At 31.9% G+C, this 16,109-nt stretch overlaps 1 protein-coding gene across 2 annotated transcripts; it reads left to right on the top strand.

Annotated features, from left to right (window-relative positions):
* The first annotated feature begins 5,138 nt into the window (after positions 1-5,138).
* On the top strand, positions 5,139-15,526 carry LOC108464543 (DNA polymerase delta catalytic subunit). Of its 2 annotated transcripts, XM_017764897.2 has the most exons (31): positions 5,139-5,575; positions 5,678-5,788; positions 5,939-6,045; positions 6,128-6,287; positions 6,489-6,684; positions 6,776-6,911; positions 7,076-7,213; positions 7,761-7,838; positions 7,983-8,074; positions 8,687-8,753; positions 8,857-8,928; positions 9,145-9,231; positions 10,045-10,164; positions 10,244-10,342; positions 10,456-10,563; positions 10,703-10,798; positions 10,934-10,999; positions 11,132-11,188; positions 11,311-11,398; positions 11,514-11,593; positions 11,978-12,091; positions 12,446-12,560; positions 12,641-12,813; positions 12,937-13,008; positions 13,400-13,474; positions 13,572-13,661; positions 13,742-13,902; positions 14,360-14,433; positions 14,540-14,627; positions 14,903-15,001; positions 15,269-15,526. In XM_017764897.2, exons 1-30 carry the CDS (start codon positions 5,290-5,292, stop codon positions 14,988-14,990), a joined length of 3,294 nt encoding a protein of 1,097 aa, XP_017620386.1. In that variant the 5' UTR covers positions 5,139-5,289; the 3' UTR covers positions 14,991-15,001; positions 15,269-15,526. The 2 variants fall into 2 exon arrangements, with proteins under 2 accessions (XP_017620386.1, XP_017620385.1); XM_017764896.2 differs by having other exon boundaries at positions 5,142-5,575; positions 14,903-15,526.
* Positions 15,527-16,109: the final 583 nt, after the last annotated feature.

Below are 16,109 nucleotides of genomic sequence, written 5' to 3'. Positions count from 1 at the left end.
AGCCTTTTATGTCTCGAGACCAACCTCACATCTTTCCCTATTTTTGCTTCGATGTTTGAATGTCTTGATATATCGAGATAAGGGGTTCCTGTCTCAAGACCTGGAACAAGACAAAATCTATTTAGTTTTGATGTACTTCTGTCTCGAGACCTAGGAACAATTGTCTCGAGACTATACAAATATGTCTCGGGACCTCAGAATCTTGAATGAAAAATTTAAATGAAATTTGTTCAAGTAGTACTCTCAAGACATGTTCTTTTTGTCTTGAGACACAGTGATTAAATGGTCAAAATCCTACACTTTTAAGTATTCAAAGCCTTAAGCAAATGAACCTAAACATACCTAAAATGTATCACAAAACTTAGTCATCTAATGAACCTATCTAAACATGTTCAAACATTATCAAATTATAACTTTCAATATATCATTACTAAATCAACCAATTGGCACGTTCAAACATACTTAATCAAGCATAGTAGTCAAAAAATAAACTTCAACCTATATAACCTTATATGTTACTTACCAAAAATTCCAAAATTAACTTAGGCTACAAGCCATCCAACCTAGGTATACGTCATAGACTTTAAACATATATATATATATACATACAAAATGAAACAGATTACACAATAGTGCAAAACAGATAATCACGAGTATATGATTATTGAATCTCCCACCTATCAAAAGGCTTTTGATCTGTGTAATCATTACTCAGCGTACGAGTATATGATTATTGAATCTCCCACCTATCAAAACAGATCCTATGCCATGTTAACTATACTCATAACTCTATTTGACAACGTTAGTTGGGTAAATATCATTACTATCATATTTCATCAATAATCATATACTCAAGTACTCAACCAACCCATAATCACGAATCAAACAGTCAAATATATAAATACCTTCTGAATATTTCACATTGTTAGATTATCATTTCTGAACATTTAACGAATCAAATATATATACACATTTATTTAACATATTTGAATTAGCAAAAATCGGATTAGCTATTCGTTGATGGCTTTACAATAAATTCAGATGTAGAAAATTCATTAATCATATAATTCAAACACAATTCAACACATTATATTTGTGAATGTGTTTCATTCAATTAAGCCCCTAAACATCCTAATATTTGGAACACATGTAACCCACAATTTACCCAATCAAATTTAAATTTGATTTAATTAATATAATATAGGGACTTCCTACAACCATTATTTATTATCAAACCTCAAAATTTCATTTCTTACAATTAAGTTCATAATTATACATAATTTAATTATAAAATCTGTGCTGGTTTCTAACCTAATTTAATACTTTTCATCAAAGTTTCAACATAAATAACTATGATCTTAACTACTACTAACATGCATGAATTTAAACTATTAATATCAAGAGTTGTTAAATTTTTCCAACAATGAAACTAAACCAAAACTTAATAATTCTAAATATTATCACTTGAGCTTACATTATTTAGTATCAGTCAATTAATAATTCAATTAAAATTAAAGTTATAACTCACTTATCTACCCAATTAAAGTTTCGACAATGATGGAATGGAGGAATGGTTTTGTTTTTCTTTGGTGGGAGAGAAGAAGATGATGGAAATGAAATTTTCTCTCCCACTATATATATAATAATTAGCAAACTAATTAAGTTAATTAGCTATTAATCTAAACCTTAACTATTTAAAATTCAATTAGAACGTGATGACTCAACTTTCCATTAACCATTGCCATAACATTAAAAAAAATGGTTAAATTGCTTTTATAACCTTAGGTTAATTTCCTACTTGATCCTCTTCATTTTTAAAATTTAAATATTAATAATCGTTATCTTTTATAATTTAGTCATTGTACTATTTTTATAATCTATTTAATTCAATGACACTTATTAGTTCGATTTTTCCAATCCGCATTTCACTTGTATTTATTCCATTTTAAATTATCTACTAATTTTACTCTATTAATTCAGTCCAAAATTGAATTTTACGACACCGTTGAAAATCAAATTATTATATTTATCGTGTCTAAAAACTTTGAAATATTTTTCTATAAAATGAACAAAGAAAACAGATACAAATGGATCGCATTTTTTATTTTTCCCACTAAAATACTTTTAAATTGTTATTTGAATAATAACAATTTTATAAAACACATTAATAACCTGGGCACTACACGGGAAAAAAAACTAGTTTACTTATATTGAAGAAAATCTAGTCATCATGCAACCCACCGTTCATCATCACTAACCATCATCTATCGCCTACCTTGCTTTTCTTTATAATTTTTGATTCATTTGTTGAATCTAAGTACTTTATAGATTGTTCATTCTTGGTAGTATAGAACTATATATATATACACACACACACAAATATAACATATTTAAGTTGTAACTTTATGCTGAGGTTAGCTTATAGTCTTATGTAAAATGATAATAGATTGATAAGACTGTGTAATTTATTCAACCAAAAATTATTGAAAAATTTCTTAACGATTCTTTTAGTATATATATGACAAGATTAGAAACTTTTTTATTGATATTTTAGAAGAAAAAAATATAGACAGATTCATATTTGTTTCATTGATTTTACTTGTGTAGTTGTGTTTAATTAATATTTTATTAATAATTGTTTTAGTAATACTTTTTAATTAATTAATTGTTATTTACAATTAGATTTGTTCAGTAGAAAGACTATTCACTTAAATTTGAAGGTTTTCTCAATATTTAGATAAAATATAATACTTAAAAAAAATTAAACTTATTTAAAATATAAGTCGAACTCAATCTCTAAATTTAAAACTCAAACTTAGTGCAGCCCAACTCATTTTCAAATTTATGATATGTTAATTTAATATAATTTATATAATATGAAAATCAAATATTCTATATTAAAATGTTAGTATTAAAAATATGCTTTTTAAAGAAAAATATGTTAAGTTGTGTATCTTTAGATTTAATAAAAGGAAAAAAATACAATAGTAGTAAAAAGTATATATTATTAATAAATGTTAAATAAAAATAATTGTATCTTTAAAATACAAAATTATGGTTAACTCTGAATGGTCTTTGGTTAACCATTTATAAATGTGAATGAAGTTGAATAAAATTTGAAGCTCATATTTTAAATCAAGCCTCAAACATTTTTCACAATGTTGATAGGTTGGGTTTAGGTCATACTTAGAGGTATCCATGGGCCGGACCCGAAAATGGGCCTAATATTTTGCCTAAGCTCGGCTTAGGTAAAAATATTAAATTTTGGACCTAGTCTAACCGTATTAATTTTTTTTTATATTATTTATTATATAATTTTTAAAAAATATAATATATCAAAATCCAAAAAATAAAAATAAATGTTTCTCAATAAATTGAAAACAAAAATATATGTTTACCTAAATAACACTAAAATAGGCGTAATTTAACAAACAAATGTCTCTAAAATAGTAACAAAATTAACAATAAAACAAAAACAAAATAATAGTGAAATGATATTAAAATAATGAAATAACAAGAAAATAGCAAAAAAAAAAAGAGAGTAAAAAACAACAAGGAAAAGCAATAGTTTTTTTTTTTTTTGCATATTTAGTTTGGGCTCGGGCAAAAAAAAAAATTATATGAGGCCTAGCCAACAGATTTTATTTTTTTGTCTAAACCCATTTTTCAAGCTTATACTTTTATCTAAACTCTTTCATTTTTTGAGTGAGTCTACAAGTATAGTCATGCTTCAATATGACAAAAACATTAAAGGTTGTTTGTTTCACAGAACTGTTTTGAAAAATAAATTTTAAAAAATAAATTGATTTTATGGTGTTTAAATGATTCTACATATAATATTTCTCAACATTTGATAAATTTTCTTAAACCTGTTTTTAAAAAATTATTTTGAGTTAAAGAAATGTTGAAAATTCAAGAAACAAAAAAAATAATTCACCACTAAATACAAATCAAGTATCCAATATACTACCAAGTTAGAAATATATTTATCAAATAAGATTGGAACTGGGATCTTAACTACCTGCAAAATTAACATATTTGTCAAATCTGATTCCAACAGAAATCTTGATTTGCAAATTAGAACACCATCGTTGATCAGCTCATTATATATTTGCCTGAATTTTGTATAAGCTAGCTTCTACCAATAGTCATATATAGGAAGAAAAAACTATGATTCAAACATATTTTTAAATTAGAATCGACTTTATTTTAATTTATGTTGATACGAATCCCTTGACATTTCAATATCCTTTTAAACCCTATAGCGCTTTCACACAAGCCCTCAAAACTAAACTTATTCAATCTCAAAAGAAAGAAGCCATGACATCGTCATCCATGGCAAAAGTATACTTCTCAAAAGGGAAAAAAAAAAAACATTTCTCAATCAATATAAAACCATTACCAAATATCATTCTAAAAATGACTTATTAAACATAAAATTACAAATACCAAACTAGAATTAACTTTAAGAAAATCATTCAAATTCAAAAAACATTAGTACTCAATAAAATAATTCAATCACGTATCACCCATTATCCTCTCAAAACAACAATAAAAAATTAAATTATAAAAAAAATCATGTTGGTAAAACATACAAACCCAATTTTAAAATCCAATCAAAATATCAAAAAAAGAAATATCAGCCACAATTGCTAGAAATTCAGCAAAAGAAAATAGGAAATGATTGAACACAAATTATTTATTACTAAATTTGAACTCAAACGAAACAAAATTTACAAATAAAATTAGTGACTTGTGCTAACCAATGACTTGCTATTATTGACACCAAATCTCAACGAATTGCCACTACTAATGTTTTGGTGCTTTGTGATTTTATCCTATCAACCACTTGACCACAAGAATGGAGCATAATATCTGTTAAAAAAGATTTACCCCTTTATTTACTTTAAAATTTTCACGTCACCCACTTTTATTCACATTCTTTTTGACCTTTTTCCACATTTTTACTGATTTGTAACTATTCCTTTAATAATGTTATTTTTATGTCACTTGTTAACCACTAATTCTAATTGGTCTAATATTGCACCCTTAATTTGGGCTTGGTAAATAAAATACATTGAGAAATAGTTACAAGGAGGAGGAGATATAGTTTAAAGGGCAAATTACTCTCTAATCCCAAAAATATAGTGTTAATCACCTGCATGACACGTGACATCATATTCCCTTATAAAAGCCCCAAAACTGGCGGGAATATCACTCTTCTCAACTCCCAAACCCCCTCCATTTCCCATCACTCTCCCTTTCTTTACTCCAAAACGACACCAAATCATGAACAAGGGCGGCAACCCACGGAAGAGGCCGCCACCGCCTTCTTCACACCAGCCATCTCCGGCTTTGAAGCACCAAGCGACGACTCCGACGCCTCCCCCACCGTCGACGGAAGAAGATTTCGTCGATGAAGATGTCTTCTTTGACGAAACCCTGATGGGGGAAGAAGACGTGGAATCCCTAATTCTACGCGACTTCGAGGAACGTCAAGCTCTCGCTTCTCGTCTTTCCAAGTGGGCTCGCCCTCCTCTCTCTGATGCCTACATTTCCAAGTCTCGTAGCATTGGTAAGTTTAAGAAGCAAATATTTTGCTGTAAATATTTGATTTTTAAGTTTTTTTGGGGGAAATTTTGAGCTCTGCCTTCTTCTTCTCTTGCTGGTGTTTTAGTTTTCCAACAATTGGAGATTGATTATGTGATTGGAGAGAGTCATAAAAATTTGCTGCCTGATTCTTCTTGTCAAGCTGCCATTATCCGAATTTTCGGGGTTACTGGAGAAGGTATTTATTCGAGAATTTTTCAAGTGATATTAGCTGCTGAGTACTAAAAAGCATATAATATTACTGACCGTGCCTGTTATTAATTTGAAAGAATCCTAAATTGTACATTTTATGTCAATCTGATGAATTGCTTATATTGGCAACTTGTAGGACATAGCGTTTGTTGTCTTGTTCATGGATTTGAGCCGTATTTCTACATTGGCTGCCCTCCAGGAATGGGTCCTGATGATATCTCCCATTTTCATCAAACGCTTGAGGTATTTGGTTTTACCACTTCCTCAGGTTATGCATTTACCTTTTGCGAGTGGCTTCTTAATTGTTTCAGCAACATGGTTTCAGGGCAGGATGAAGGAGATGAACAGAAACAGCAAGGTACCGAAGTTTGTTCGACGTATTGAATTGGTTCAGAAAAGAAGTATTATGTATTACCAGCAACAAAAGTCTCAACCATTTCTCAAGATTGTAGTGGCCTTGCCAACAATGGTTGCTACCTGTCGTGGTAACATTCCTGATTCTTTTGTATGGTATTTATTCTGTTTGGGTTTCCTTCAGTAAATGAAATGCCTTATTGTAGTTGAAACTATTTTTAACTTACTTTTTTCTCTGTCATGAAATCTTAATCATGTACATAATTGAATACCTAGAAAACTGCCTAGTTCTTTTTATATCTGGAGGCTTTTTAATTGCCAATAATTTGCAGGCATTCTTGATCGAGGCATACAAATTGACGGCCTTGGTATGAAGAGCTTCATTACATATGAAAGCAATGTTCTTTTTGCACTACGTTTCATGATTGATTGCAATATTGTTGGTGGTAATTGGATTGAGATACCGGCTGGTAAATATAAGAAGACAGCGAAGAATATGTCCTACTGCCAATTGGAGTTTGATTGCTTGTAAACACTTTTTTTGTCTATTAAGAGCATTTCAACTATTCCATTGTTTCTTTATCCTCCTGGTTTAATTCTCTTCCCTTATTGTTCTTAGGTATTCAGATTTGATTAGCCATGCCCCTGAGGGGGAATTCTCAAAGATGGCTCCATTTCGCATATTGAGTTTTGATATAGAGTGTGCTGGTCGCAAAGGTCATTTTCCAGAGCCTTCTCATGATCCTGTAATCCAGGTCTTATTCCTCTGTTCAAGTCACCCATTTGATTTGGGAAAAATTGGAAAAATGTTATTAAGTTTGTTCATTGGGATCCTAGTTCACGTTGACGAAGGATTGATTGAAAGCTAACCTTTCATTTTCTTTCACCAGCTCTGAAGAAATTTTTTGTTTCTTTCTAGGTAGCAAATCTAGTTACTTTGCAAGGAGAAGATCAGCCATTCATTCGTAATGTCATGACCCTTAAGTCATGCTCCCCAATAGTTGGTGTTGATGTAATGTCTTTTGATACAGAAAAAGAAGTCTTGCTTGCTTGGAGGGTACTGATTTTGTCTTTAAAACCTTCTCTGTTTTACTTCAATACTTAGGCATAAAAAAGAAGTTATCCATTTGTTCATATTACTGAACACCATGAGTGAGTCTTTTTTTTTAATCTTAATTGTTCATGACATGTTTGATATGTTTGAAGGGATTCATTAACCAACTTCCTGATTCACCCCTGTTCTACCTTTATGTTTGTCTTCTTGTATTTCATTCGATAAATCATTTAAATTGAATCAGAAAACTGCCAGAAATGCAAGAACCAGGAAAACAAATGCTTTTTCAAGCCAAATATAAAGCTTTCATTACTGCAATTCACTTAAGCACTAATGAAATCATCAAAATATTATCAGTAACCCTAAGTATATGTCTAGGAACCTACTTCTTTAAGTGTCAGTGGCTTTTAAGCTGATATTATGATAAATTTCCATTTTACAAAACCGGTTCCTTGAAGAACATAGGCAATCTCACATCAATCTCGTATGAGAAGAAAGTGTTTCTTTTGCTTACACTGCACCTTTTTTAATGAGAAGGTTTTGCTTGCAGGAATTTATCCGTGAAGTGGACCCTGATATTATAATTGGATATAACATTTGCAAGTTTGATTTGCCATATCTTATTGAGGTAAATGAAAAATTAGCTTCTGTTTTATTCTCCATGAATGTTGCTGCAGCAAAGGTTTCTTTTTGGTTCATTATGTAGGGTTTCCTTTATTTGTATAGGAGTTGTGTGATTGAACCATCTGACATTTAATCTTCTGGTTAACAGAGAGCACAAACACTTGGAATAGCAGAGTTTCCAATACTTGGCCGCATCAGGAATAGTAGGGTTCGTGTAAAAGATACAACATTTTCTTCAAGGTAAAGTATCTGTTATGGGTGTTATTCTTATAATTGCTGCTGTTGTTAGCCTTATTTTAAACTGGCTTCTCACATTGCAATTGCAAAGAATACTAATAATCTCCACATCCTTATAAATTAATTTGTTTCTCCTCATTGCCTTCCCTTTTATGTTTTTGAAACTATTAATTTACTCCTATCAAATTAGAATTTCTTGTTCCTGCATAATTTCCGATGGTGAAGTTAGTTGCTTCTGTTACTAAAGAAGTGTTAAAAAGTTTTGCCTTTCTAAGGCTCTGTTTCATACAAGGCTATAACCCAAAGGGTCATATGAGGAGCTTAGTGTGAATCAATCTTGTATTCATTTTCCTTTAGCTGCTTCCATCTATACCCTTACTGAATTCACTTGTCACTAATTTTCAGAGTGAGGTTATAAAAAAGGAAAGTTATGTTATCTGTAACTTACTTCAACTATTGATTTGAAAGCGTTTAACTGAGCGTTTGTTACTTTGTTTCATCATACTTCCTGCCCTAGCATAAATAACTATTGTGAGTTTTCTTCCAGTTTCTGGTTGAGTTAAGAGTTACTTTCCTGGTATATATTCTGGTTATTGATGCTGGCTTGTTTTACAGACAGTATGGAACTAGGGAGAGCAAAGAAGTTACTGTGGAGGGGAGAGTTCAATTTGATTTGCTCCAGGTTTTATGCATGCAGTTTTTCTACTTTATGAGTTTGTAATTTTTATCTGAGTTCAAATGATTCATATTTACAAATTTGTTAGCTTTGTTTCTTTTTGTTGTAGGCTATGCAAAGGGACTACAAACTAAGTTCTTATTCATTGAATTCAGTTTCAGCACACTTTCTATCTGAGCAGGTTAGAATTTCTCTTCTAAGATTATGGCTACTTCTGTAATCATGTTTTAATAGTTAAAATATGTTGTTAGATTCTGCCATTGGTTCCTAGGATTAATATATTCCTAAGGTTTCTTTTGCAGATTTGTTTACCTTTCGACATTTGTTGTTTCCTTTTGTTTGTCACTCTTCTCCAAAATTTGAACTCAAGTTTTGCCCTTGCATTGCTTTTGTGCAGAAAGAGGATGTTCACCATTCAATAATATCAGATCTTCAGAATGGAAATGCTGAGACTAGGAGGCGTCTTGCTGTCTATTGTTTGAAGGTGCATAGTTGGTTTTAGTCTAACTTGCAAAACTTGAGTGCACAAACTATTATGGTTGTAGATTCTTTTGACTTTTTTTTATGTCTCATCAGGAATTTAGAGGCTAAAAGAAACTTGAGTCCATGTCCTTATTGTTGGATAGAATTGTTTATTTGACTTTCATTTTGATTGATTATTGTTAGTGATTGAATTTAGTTTGATTTGCTCTTTATCTTCATGTGTATTCAGCTCATTAAATGCCTGAGCCTCTTGAGACATTTGTGATAGTAGCTCCCATCTAGTTGGTTTCATAGAAATGCCCTATTGTTTAGTTTTTCTATTAAGAGCTTGTTAGGTGTCTTTTGGGCCATGTTTTTGCATCTTTCTTTTCTGATACAAGGGAGGCAATGCCCAGGGAATAGGGGAAGGGATATTGCTATGGGCATCAAACCCCAGCCTTGTAGAAGTCTACCTCCTAAGTGAGGTGGGTGAAACATTTGGTGCTAAAGCCCAAGTTCCTTTTGCATTTAATTTACATACATAATATATTACCAGAGTTGTATTTCTACAAGTATTTTGAGTTGTTCAAGACATGAGCCTTTTGCTAATGGTTATTCCAATTTCTTTACAGCTAAGATATATAAGATGTTACCAGCATCAGCTGTAGCTTCCATTCTAAAATCCTACGTAGTGATCTTTATTTTTTGATCTTATATGTCTATTACATCAGCAGACATTATACTCTACTCTTCAGAGTGCATTGGTTGAGTTGAAGAGCTTAAGTTTCTGATCATCTATGACTGAATCAGTATTCTCTTTCTTGTATGGTTGCAGGATGCTTACCTTCCCCAAAGGCTTTTGGATAAACTAATGTATGTTTACAATTATGTTGAGATGGCTCGTGTCACAGGTGTGCCTATATCTTTTCTTCTTTCTAGAGGACAAAGCATCAAGGTTTGTACAATTTGTAAGTTTCCGTGGATGAATCAAGTGATTAATAGTTCAAATTTAAAATCTTTGTTGATTTTTTCAGGTGCTTTCTCAACTTCTTAGGAAGTCTAAGCAGAAGAACCTTGTTATTCCAAATGTCAAACAAGCAGGATCTGAACAGGGAACGTTTGAAGGTGCAACTGTAAGTTTGTTCTCAAATTTCTTATGCTAGTAACTTTTTGCCACCTAAAACTACAGCTACCTCACTAAAAGATTAAACAGACATACATATCATGTTGATGAACTCTGTTTCAGGTGTTGGAAGCAAAAGCAGGATTCTATGAAAAGCCAATTGCGACACTGGATTTTGCGTCTTTGTATCCATCAATTATGATGGCATATAATTTATGCTATTGCACATTGGTGATACTTCAAATTTATCTTGCTTTTACCATCTCGTTCAGCTGTTATTTTATGTTTCTTTTATTTATGTTCCTTTTTGTCTGATCAATAATTGGTGGGACTTTTGGGCAAATTCTGATCTTGGATGGTCTTTGTGAAGGTGACTCCTGAAGATGTTCGCAAACTCAACCTCCCCCCAGAATGTGTTAACAGAACTCCATCTGGTGAAACATTTGTTAAACCAGAGCTACAGAAGGTTATATTATTAAAATGTCAATTTCGTCATAGATGATTATTTCCTCTATAAATAAGTAAACTTTAGAGGTTTTATTTTATTTTCTTGTTGATGAATACCGAAAATCTAACTGATTAGAAGAATGAAAATCTTCAGGGGATACTTCCAGAAATATTGGAAGAGCTATTAGCTGCTCGTAAACGAGCAAAAGCTGATTTGAAGGTGATTACAATAATTTTATTTTAATTGCACAGTTCTGCTTCCTATTGCTATTGGTTCTATATTGTGCCATCAAAATATTAAGTCTTCTTCTTTGCCTCCATTTTTTTACTCATATTCTTTATATGAATGTAGGAAGCAAAGGATCCACTTGAGAAAGCTGTTCTAGATGGCCGACAGCTGGCCCTGAAGGTAGGATCATTACTTTTTTCTTATCATCCGTTTTCAAATGGTAATTATTGCATTCTGGGGTTGAAATAAATGTTTCCTTGTATGCTTTTCATTACTTTGATCTGATTTATTATTTATTTCAGGTAAGTGCAAATTCTGTATATGGATTTACAGGAGCTACTGTTGGTCAGTTACCATGTTTAGAGATTTCTTCGAGTGTTACAAGCTATGGTACAATAAAATGTTCTTTTTAACAGCATTGCTAAAAAAATTCCCATCCCTATAAATGATTTAAAATGCATTATTCTAGTTTTGTTTGATCTAACATGTTGTTTACCTTGTAAAGGTCGCCAAATGATTGAGCACACCAAGAAGCTTGTTGAAGATAAATTTACAGTGCTCGGGGGCTATGAACACAATGCTGAGGTAAGTCATCCCAAAAGCTCTAGTTATATATGTCATGAACTTGATGCAATATGCTAATCAAAATGAACTGAGATTCGGTTAAGCATTTGATTGAAGGTTTAAAGTTGGAATCTCAAGGATCATTTAAAAAAAAATAGTTTCTAATGCATCCATAACATGGATCATCTTTCCTTTCATATGTTATCTATTTCAGCTTTCCCAAGTTAAGGCTGTTTTGTCTTACCTGGTTCTTGGAAGTTTAATTTTCTCGTCTGGCCAAGGAGATTAGAGTGATACAGTATTTGGGCCTGCATATGTGTACTTATTGTTGCTTGATAGTCTTGCATCACATTATTCTTACGGATATTGTGGCAGAAATCATACTAAATAATTTTTTATAATCAGGTTATATATGGGGACACAGATTCGGTGATGGTACAATTTGGTGTGTCTGATGTAGAAGCAGCAATGAACTTGGGGAGAGAAGCTGCAGAGCACATCAGTGGAACTTTTACAAAAGTAAGACTTCTTTTATAGTAAATAGTGCCACATCTTTTAAAATTGAAGAAACCCTAATTGCCCAGTGTTTAAATAGGAAGGGGAAGTGTTCTGCAACTGTCTGAGCCTTAATGTGTTACACTTGGTTATAATATTCTGGTCAGCTCTCATCTTGAATCATAATGTGAACGTGGCGGCTACCTCTAGGGCCATGGATGTTAATAATCTCATTCATAGCAAATTATCACTTAAAAGTTAATTTTTGTGTTTTTTGTCAACTTCTGGTTACTTGCTGGTTTATCTGTTGTTAATATTGTCTTCATTTTCTGTTCTTTTTTTTTTCCCCCTTTTTCTATATTGGTTTGGTGTTTTTAGCCCATCAAGCTAGAGTTCGAGAAGGTTTATTATCCCTATCTTTTGATTAGCAAGAAAAGATATGCTGGTTTATTTTGGACAAATCCACAAAAGTTTGACAAAATGGACACTAAAGGTAAACAAGAAACCTCAACCATGTGGACTTCTGAAATTTTTATTGAACTTGAATGCTAATTCATCTTTCATCATGAACAGGCATCGAAACTGTTCGAAGAGACAATTGTTTATTGGTCAAAAACCTTGTAACTGAATGCCTGCACAAAATACTGATTGATAGAGATATTCCTGGTGCAGTTCAATATGTCAAGAATACCATTTCAGATCTTCTCATGAATCGAATGGATTTGTCACTTTTGGTTATTACTAAGGTGACAAGAATATCCTTTATTCCTGGTTTAATGATGCTTTAGTCACTGTGAAGATTTTGTAATGCTTGGTCTAAATTTTTGTTGGTCTTTATTTTAGCTGTTTGTTCCTGCTCCTATGTACAGGGTCTGACAAAAACTGGAGATGATTATGAGGTAAAAGCTGCTCATGTTGAACTTGCTGAACGTATGCGCAAGGTTTGTATTATGCTTTTTCTTGGTATATCTCAGCATGTTATATATAATATATGTTTGAGGTACCTAATTATAATACTTATATATATGGTGGTAGCATTGTCTTCAGATGACTTAAGTTTAATTTCTTTGGATACTTGTTAAACAGTCAAATATTGCATGTGCTTACTGTAAGTTTTATGCTGAGTTTGCATGTTATCATATATTTCTAGATAATTGTTAGATGCAATAATGATTGCTACTATTTTTCAATTTCTAAATGAGATAATGAGCTGTTGCCTTTACCAGATTTCAGTTGTAGTTGCTTTCTTCTAAGGCCGCCTGTTTGATATCTTCTATAAAATGCTGATTGATTTTAGAGCATTAGGATGAACTTTTTCTCTATACTTGACAGCGAGATCCTGCGACTGCTCCAAATGTTGGGGATCGGGTGCCTTATGTCATTATTAAAGCCGCAAAAGGCGCCAAGGTAATCTTGTTGATGATTTTTTCATAAAAAAATAAAACTATTGCAAATGATTGTATTATTTATATATCCTGGTATCCAATACTGTCTATGAATTCAGGCTTATGAGAGGTCAGAGGACCCAATCTATGTGCTAGAAAATAACATCCCCATAGATCCTCAATATTACCTTGAAAATCAAATTAGCAAGGTTAGTTTAGTGGTTTAATTGTTTCAGTTTAGTCTATGACAAATTTTTCCCTTGTTTTAACAATTGTATTAATGTAACAGCCGCTTTTAAGAATTTTTGAGCCCATTTTAAAGAATGCTAGCAAGGAACTTCTCCATGGGAGTCACACAAGATCCATTTCCATATCAACTCCGTCAAACAGTGGAATAATGAAATTTGCAAAGAAACAACTTAGTTGTATTGGCTGCAAAGCGCTAATTTGGTATAAATCTACTTCATTCTATTTTTTATATTTAAAGGATCAGTAATATTTTCTGTAAAGAAATTGAGGATCCTTGTTTTATGATGTTTGCTTTTTACTATTCTGAAGATGACCAGTGTCTCAATTCTTATGATTTTGTGCTTCATAAGCCAGATTTTGTATGCTATTTTCAATGTCGAAATGCTTTCAACAGACTTCCCCTCAATTGATTTTTCCATAAAATGATCTCTCCCCCAAAGATACACACACTCTTAACTTTGAAAATTGATCGAACCTAGAACGGCCTTTAGAGAGGTCTTGCAAAATACGAAATATGCATTGGGAGATGTATAGGTGTAAAAGTTCTTAGAAGTATCTGCAAGAACTTTATAGAGTCCACCTGCATATTGATTACTGCACACCATGCAAATATATGGCATATCTTACATGTATAAATACCATTTGGGTTTTCCCTCAGCAATTCAGATCGAACACTCTGTTCACACTGCAAGGGAAGAGAGGCAGAACTTTATTATAAAACAGTTTCTCAAGGTGTGCATATTTTTCCTTTACTGTTTTTCTGAATTAAAATAACATTTTTTTAGAACTGGAGGAGCCAAAGGTCTTTTGACATTATGATTGTATGAAATGATTGCAGTGTCAGAACTAGAGGAGCTTTTTGGGAGGCTATGGACACAGTGCCAAGAGTGTCAAGGCTCTCTTCACCAGGATGTGCTCTGCACTAGGTTTTACCATCTCCTCTCTCTTTGTGACTTGTGATGAATAATGTTAATGCTGTTTTAGTTTGACAATTCTTTTTTCCTGGAAAATCCTTGGTAAAACCAGGATCTTGCAATGCATTAGTGTAGTAGTGCTCAACCAATATAGAACCATGCAGATTATGTGCTTCCTTTTTTTGGAAAAGAAAGGGAATGACAGGCTGCCTATTAAGTGTGACTGCATCTTATTGCTTCGTCCTTCCTTTATTTTAATTATAAACTATGTTTTATCATGTTTACAGTCGGGATTGTCCAATATTTTACCGGAGAAAGAAAGCACAGAAAGATATGGTAGAAGCCAAGCGGCAGTTGGACCGGTGGAACTTTTAAGTCTATAACAGGTTGTTTTCAGCTGCTCAATAAACGCATCTTCCCGTTAATGAGCATTTCACAGGCTGTGTATGGATCCCCTGGTATCTCAACAATTGAGTCAAGAAAACCTCTAGAGTGTTTCTATCCCAAATTTTAAAGTTAAAGATTAGAAACCAGGCGGAGCTTCTCTTTTTTGGAACAAAGAAAGTTGAAAATCTGGACATAAAGCTTTATCAGTTAAGATTCTTCAGTTTTCCTTTAAAGCTTCTGTTCCTCAATGTCTTTACAAATTGCAGGTTTTGGCTTGTGCAATGCTGAGCGATGTCAGCATGTTCTGAGGTCTATTTTCAATTTTGCTGTATCACGGTTTGCAGTGGTCCATGTAATGCTAATGTGCTATTATCTATAATCTTTTCCGTATTTCAGTGCACAAAATCTCTACTTTGTATCATTACATGCATTAAGTTGGTGGGTAGGCGATGCTGCTACGTGTTGTATTCCCTTTACCTAATATGATACATATATATTCACCTTGTTTTTACTAGATTAGATAATTTGTATGTATGTCTAGTCACATCATAAATTATTAAATATGTCAACAACTTAAAAATGATACTATGTTTTTATATATATAAAAAGGTAGTTACCTAAATTTGAGGTAATTTGCTGCATTAACCTTCCATGTCATGATAGTAGTTAACTTGAGGTTTTCAACTTCTTAACATACGTCCTAATATATATAAAGGTTTAATTATTTCTTTCGTCCATATTCTTTGCATTTTTGAAGTTTAATTTTACTCTTTCTTTGATTTTAAAATTAAAGGTCTATTTATAACACTTTTGCTGAATTTTTGTTAAATTTGAATTTCACATTTTAATTTTTAAATATTTGATTTAAAAATTAAAGTACAATCTGAGACAATAAAATTTAACAAGTCAATTAATAGTGTTGAATTGGATTTTAATTGTCAAATTAGACTAGTAGAATGATTAAATTGTTAAAATCAAAAGAGTGCAGGGATGGGGACACAATTAGACCTATATAAAAATAAAAATTTGTAAATAATTTAAACTAATTAGGACCATCCACTCTTATATCTAAGAAAAGCTTTATACGTTTGATTTTTTTTTTAAAAA

This window comes from Gossypium arboreum, chromosome 13, assembly GCF_025698485.1.
Source record: "Gossypium arboreum isolate Shixiya-1 chromosome 13, ASM2569848v2, whole genome shotgun sequence".
Lineage (NCBI taxonomy): Eukaryota > Viridiplantae > Streptophyta > Magnoliopsida > Malvales > Malvaceae > Gossypium > Gossypium arboreum.
This window is presented reverse-complemented; position numbering and strand designations above follow the sequence as displayed.